General features: G+C 40.8%; 1 protein-coding gene across 1 annotated transcript; it reads right to left on the bottom strand.

Annotated features, from left to right (window-relative positions):
* Positions 1-1,467: 1,467 nt before the first annotated feature.
* On the bottom strand, positions 1,468-4,802 carry LOC132181982 (uncharacterized). The gene is made up of 3 exons (XM_059595197.1): positions 3,833-4,802; positions 3,310-3,741; positions 1,468-3,227 (listed from the first exon to the last, which is right to left on the bottom strand). The coding sequence occupies exons 1-3, from the start codon at positions 4,800-4,802 to the stop codon at positions 1,813-1,815; spliced, it is 2,817 nt and encodes a 938-aa protein (XP_059451180.1). The 3' UTR covers positions 1,468-1,812.
* Between the last annotated feature and the right edge of the window lie 1,410 nt (positions 4,803-6,212).

Consider the following 6,212-nt stretch of genomic DNA (forward strand, 5'->3'; position numbering starts at 1 on the left):
TAATTAAATAAAAAATAATAATTTAGAAAAAGCTTGATATAGTTGCACACGAATATTTTTCTATACATTTTCAAGCAAAAACTCTTTTTAAAGACAATCCCTTTGAATCTTGCCAATCTTCCTTAAACTGTTACTCTTTAAGAACTAAAAATAATTACTAAATTCTAGTAATTAAAATAAATGAGGACAGCATAATTTTTACAATACTGATTGAAACAAATAGGAATATCAAGACTTTAATAAAAACAATAAATTAGTTTGAAGATTTTTGGAGAGCCATTTATATTAGTTTATGAGGCAATAACCTGCTTATATATATATATATATATATATATATATATATATATATATATCTCCTATTAATGTTTTCCAAGATTTTTGGGGACAAACACCCCCCAAGGTCCGTTTATAAACTAACACCTTCTATGCAGAAAAGAAAACAAAGACAAACACCCTATTTGAGTTTTTATCGTAGGCTCTATATATATATATATATATGGGACAAACACTCTGTATAAGTTTTTATCATAGCTAGGCTCGATCATAAAAGTTTCCAACATCTGATCAGCAAAACAGATAGATTATAAGAATAAAAAGCAATTGATGTAGATAAAAATAAGCCTAAAAACCAATGTCTAAAATCTAGTAAAATTAAATACTCAGTCTCTCAAAAGCCCCTAGGAAGCCACATGTACATAGAAAACCCCTAACTCCTCGATCTCCGAAATATAAGCAAGCCTTCTACCTCAAAAGAAATTATCTCTCTTATATATTCTCAAAGAATAGTTCAATCGGTTAGGGACTACACCTCATAAAGCAGAGATTACTAGTTTCTAGTTCGATTTTCCTCTCCCGTTTCTCTCTTGTGCGAACATGTCAAAAAATAAAAATTATCTTCCAAACAAAAATAACTACTCGACTATTGAAGGCTAGCTCCCCCCATTGCCCCAAGCCGACCACCACTTCAATGCTTCTCTCCTTGTTTTGCAGATGATTTGCAATTCATCAGTCTAGCCATGCAAAATCTAGTATCATTATAATGTACCTAGTATTAACCATATTATCAAAGTTACTTAAAAGCTCGGATCATACCCTTCATGTTCATTATCAATGCATAGAATCGCAATGCAACTTAAGAAGCAGAAACGTAACCTAGGAATAAAACAAATGATAAATAAAAAAATAAAATAAAAAAAATCGTCCTATATACACAACAGATAGGTAAAATGCATATAGATGAGAATCCTCAAGTCTCTCTCAAGTCTCAACCCTCAACCACGCATTCACCTCCAGTACTGCCACCGCCGCCTTTGTGGCGACAACCAACTCCACCCTAGGTCGCTTTATACATAAATCATGCAAAAGTGTAATTAACAATAATAAATGACGACGTACAATATTTAACAAAACCATATATATATATATATATAAGGCAATGAAGCATCATGTTAAAATGAAGGTCCGGCAACCTAGGGTAATGAACTGCATACAATAAACGAGATGCGGGGATGATGTACAGTAGAAAACAGAAAGCACTGTTTGACTTGCACACCAATCAATTAAGTTGTGATTTGACATGATGGAACAAACCCTACAAATCTACCAAATCTAGAACCCACTTTACCCGACATCCGCCGCCATTTCTCCCCCAAATATCTCAGACCCCTGGATCCGTTTTTAAGGTATCAAAAATTAAAAGAAGGCTCTCTCCAACTCCAAGGCGATGCACACACAAAAGAAAATGAAAAATAAAAATAAAAAATAAAAAAGATCCGAATCCCCCATTTATTAGTTCTTCCCATATCAATCAGATCAGTACCCTCCAGCTGACAGAGATGACTGCAGCTGAAGCAGGTGGTGATAGCAGTCGGCTGCAGTTGGCCTCTGCTCTGGGTTCTGCTCCAAGCACCGGTTCTGAAGCTCCCTCAGCATCTTTGGGACCCCAGCCAACCCACTTGTTTTTACCAAATACCCCACACCCCACACGTCCACTTTCACCCCATGCAATCCCCTTCCCATCTCCGGCGCTTGTCCCCCACGCGCCGCCACCACCCCATGAGGGTATATTTGCGGTGCCCCCACCGCATCCTCGAACCCGCACACGAACCACTCGTTCTCCCTGTCGTTTCGCCGCATCACCTTCTCCCACCCCAACCCTCTGTGCATGAAAGATACGTCGTGCAGCGCCACCAACGCCTTTGTCACGTACTTGAGAGCCTCCACCAGTTGCTCGCAATTTGCAGGCTTCATTTTGTACCCTCTAGGCTTGAACACCAACGCCAGATCCCTCTCCGACGATCGCAAAATGGATTCCGCATGTGGGATCCGGTGATCAAGATAGTCGTATATCTCCTTAACCGCAGCCCATTTTCTTTTGCTCGAGAAGATTCTAGTCACCGCATTCGGCGTCATTTCCATGACATTTCCATTTCCCATATCAACCCTCTCAAAATCGCTATATGCAAACAGCTTGTAATTCCCACCATTATTCTTCATATTGTTGAAGCACCGGTCGGCTAGCAACTGCAATAAGCCGGCGATCCTGTAACACGGGACTAACGCTTTGAGTCTCTCCACCGGAGAAGATAAGTCCAGTGAGCACAAATCCGTCCGGATAATCCGGTCCTGCGCCCGGCTTAATGCACAAAAAGTTATCAAACACCCAACAGCGTAGTAGCCCAAGATGTAAGGAAGATCAGCATACGTCCACAAAAGCTTTTCCGCAATTGAAGATGATGGGTCGAGAGATCCCTCTCTTGATTGATCAATCTCCTCTCCTCTCCACACGCAAAAGTTCCTGACAAAACCCGTCACGTTCGGCCATTGATCCTGCAAAATCTCAGCCGTTGATGAAGAGGGTTTTCTTATGACAACCATTTCAACGGAGCAAAATTTGGAAACAATCCTGTTAATGCAATCATCCCAAAGGCCAATAAACGAGTCTCTACTTGTGGCGGTGCTAGGGTTGTTAGCTCGGATTATGGGGCTTAGAATATCGTAGGTGATGGCTCTACAGTCTAGGAATTCGGAGGAGGTTGTAAAGAAGAGCTCCTTCTCTTGAGGCAAGTCCCTGTAAACGTCTCTTCGCAGTGGAAAACGCAATTCTTCCGGCGGTGGCTCTTGTATATGCCATGAGAGCTCAAAAAGGCTTGGAAGTGTTTGTGGTGGAACTCGCAGGCATCCTACGTAGTACTCAGTTGGGTCTTGAAATTCCCATGGAGGAATTGCTGCACCAATACATACATATTTCCAAAATCACAATCTAAAGACTAAAAATTAAGGTTGGGAAATTAATTGAATTCTACTTACATCTTGTGAAGGGTTCGGTAAAGGGAAGGTGGAGGAGTCTCTCAGAAGAAGAAGACTTTCTTCTACCAAAGACTTTGACTTGTTGACCAGAAACGAATTTATCAACCGAGAAGCCTTTGATAGGGCCATCTTCGAAGGCTTCCATGGTGCAAGGGACCATGGAATCGTCGAAGAAAGTGAGCTCATCTGCACTCAAAAAGCTTGAGCCTTGGAGCTTCACTCTCCCTCTATGGTGCTCGCCTTCTTCAGCCCACAAGCTCACTGATTCTTCCCACGTCATCCGTATCTTTCCAATCCGACGGAGCTCTTTTGAAGATGAAGTCGACGATCCTCCGATAATGTCTAGAGGCGACTCAAACCCTAGTAACCCCCCTCTGCCACCGTGGAATAAAGCTTCACTTCCACCCGCTATAACCACTTGTTTTGCCCGAGCTGCATAAGATACATATATAATAACAAATTTAACAAACCAAAGAGAATTTGTTTCCGAAAGATAAAAGAGATGGAGAAGAAAATAATAAACCTGAAAGAGGGAACTGATGATCATCTTCTTTGAATGGCGCGGGTGGAGGAGGCAGAGCTCCAGCGAGGATTCCGGAACTTCCTCTACTCTGAGATGTTCTCATTTTAGACCCAATGAACTGCGAAAGCTCTTCAAAGACTTGTTCATCAAACGAAGCCGGCAATCTATGGAGCTTCCTCTCGTAAGGAGAGAGCCTGAAGTAACTCTTGCCGACCTGCTCTCTCTCACCGCCTCTCTCCCACTCGTAAACCTTCCTGAATTCTCCCAACATGTTATCCCACTTAGTCCCGGCAGTTTTCGCATCCCTATTAACGCCATGTGTTTGAAGAAAATCGGCAACGTCTCTATCTTTGTCGGCTCTAGTTTTCCCTCTTGTCTGCCCGCTGATCTCCAATTGATCTGCTCTCGAGGATGAACCCGACCCGTCCGACCCGCCTTGGTGTTGGATCCTCCAGGCTCTAGCTAACCACAGCATCTCGTTTGGTTTCCAAACCGGGCTCACATATTTCCCTTTTCTGATTTGGTGGTGAGCATGCAGCTCTCCCTCCGGCTTGTTGGTGTCCTGCCCAGATGCGGCGGAAAGAGAAGGCAGAGGCGAGTGGGATGGCAATGAGGCTGTCTCCGAGGAAGAAGCGGCTGCGGTGTGGGATTGTTGGGTCGTTTGTGGGTTGGTTGGGCTTGATTCGCCCAACTGGGTCTGCTGTTTTTGTTGCGTTGTTGTTGTCGGAGATGGCAAAAGCTTCCACTGCCCAGTATACCTAGGCCTCTTTGGATTCACAGCCTCAAATTGCTGCTCACTCGGCGGAACATAGAATGGAGCCACGATCGGCGGCGAGTGATGGCGTTGTTGTCTTGTTTCTGTCGATTCCTCAAGTGGGTCTTTGGGAGAAGACGAAATTTGTTGCTGTGGTGGCGGCGGTGGTGGTTGCTGCTTCTTGGTTGTATCTCTATCTCCCAGCTTGTCACCCATCTTTGACACACAAAGTACAAAAAAAAAAAAAGAAAAAAAAAAAACAGAGTTGGTGAGAAAAAAAATAATTAACCAGAAGGAACTTGGTTCCCTCTGGTTGGTTAGTTTCGTTGCAAAAACTGATGAGTAGAAGGGGTTTGAAAAGCTATGGAGTTGTGGGGGTTGCAGGAGGCGTAGATGTAAAAGGGAAAGTCAGAAATGAAAGTATGGGGATCACAGGCAGGGTAAAGCAACAGGAAAACAAAGAAAAGAAGAAGCAGAAAAAGTCGGGGTTGTGGAACTGGCATGATTAAGACGGATGAGGGTATTAACCAGTTAATTAATTGGAGCAGAGAGAAAGAGAGAGAGAGAGAGAGAGTACTAGATGGCATGATTAGAGAGGGGAGTCATGATTGTAATCCGACTGAGAAACGCGGCTCGATCTGAGAATTAACATTTGTTTTTGTTCGAGACTATTTAATGTTGTTGGTGTTTTTGTTGTTTGGAAACGAGAAATAAATGGAGTGAGTGAGTGAGAGAGAGAGAGAGAGTGAGAATTCCTTCCACGACTTCCTTCCAGCGTACAGCAAGGAAGTGAGTGAGTAAGTGGAAACTGTGAGTGTGAGGGAGAAGGTGTATTTTGGTTTCAGAGGACGGATGTGGACTGCTCGAATCGATGGCACTGCTCCAATTACTCTTTTCTTTTTTCCTTTTTTTTTTAACGCCTAAAACTCACTCATGACTCATGAGTCACCAATCTTAAGCCATATCTTTTTTTTTTTTTTTTTCCTATAAATTTTGAATGTTTAAATTCTGTTTATTTAATTTTATTTTCAACATAAATAGAATTCAAGTTTATTAATAATTTGTTTAACTTCGGCTCATTTATTTTTAGAACAAGCTCAAACTAATTATTTATAAGCTACTCAATTAATTTAATCATCTCTTATATAAAGTAAATATCATGATTTTTTTAAAAATAAAAATTCATACTAATTATTAGTTAATTAATGTTTATTTAAGATTTTATTATTTGAGTTAATTAAATAAATTAACTTAAATGCTAAATAAGAGTTTATATGTATGTTTTATATATATATATATATATATATATATATATTAATTATGTCCACACATTTATTTATAAATACACAAACATATATCTATATCAAAATTCCCCATAACAATAATTCAAGCTAAATCTATTTCTTTTTTGAAAGAAGTCAAGCGACATAATATATATGAAAAATCACTCAAGTACAGCGCTCAACAAAGATAATATCAAAATACATTGCGGACAGTCCTCTAGAAGAACATATTCCTCATAATGGCCAATGCTCCCTTTGCAAGCCCATGGGCGGCGCTATTCAGAGCTGGCTTGACATGCTTTACTTTCCATTTAAATAAAGAATTCAAAACTCCTCTAGCCTC

The sequence above is a fragment of the Corylus avellana genome, chromosome ca5, assembly GCF_901000735.1.
Source record: "Corylus avellana chromosome ca5, CavTom2PMs-1.0".
NCBI classification, from domain to species: Eukaryota; Viridiplantae; Streptophyta; class Magnoliopsida; order Fagales; family Betulaceae; genus Corylus; species Corylus avellana.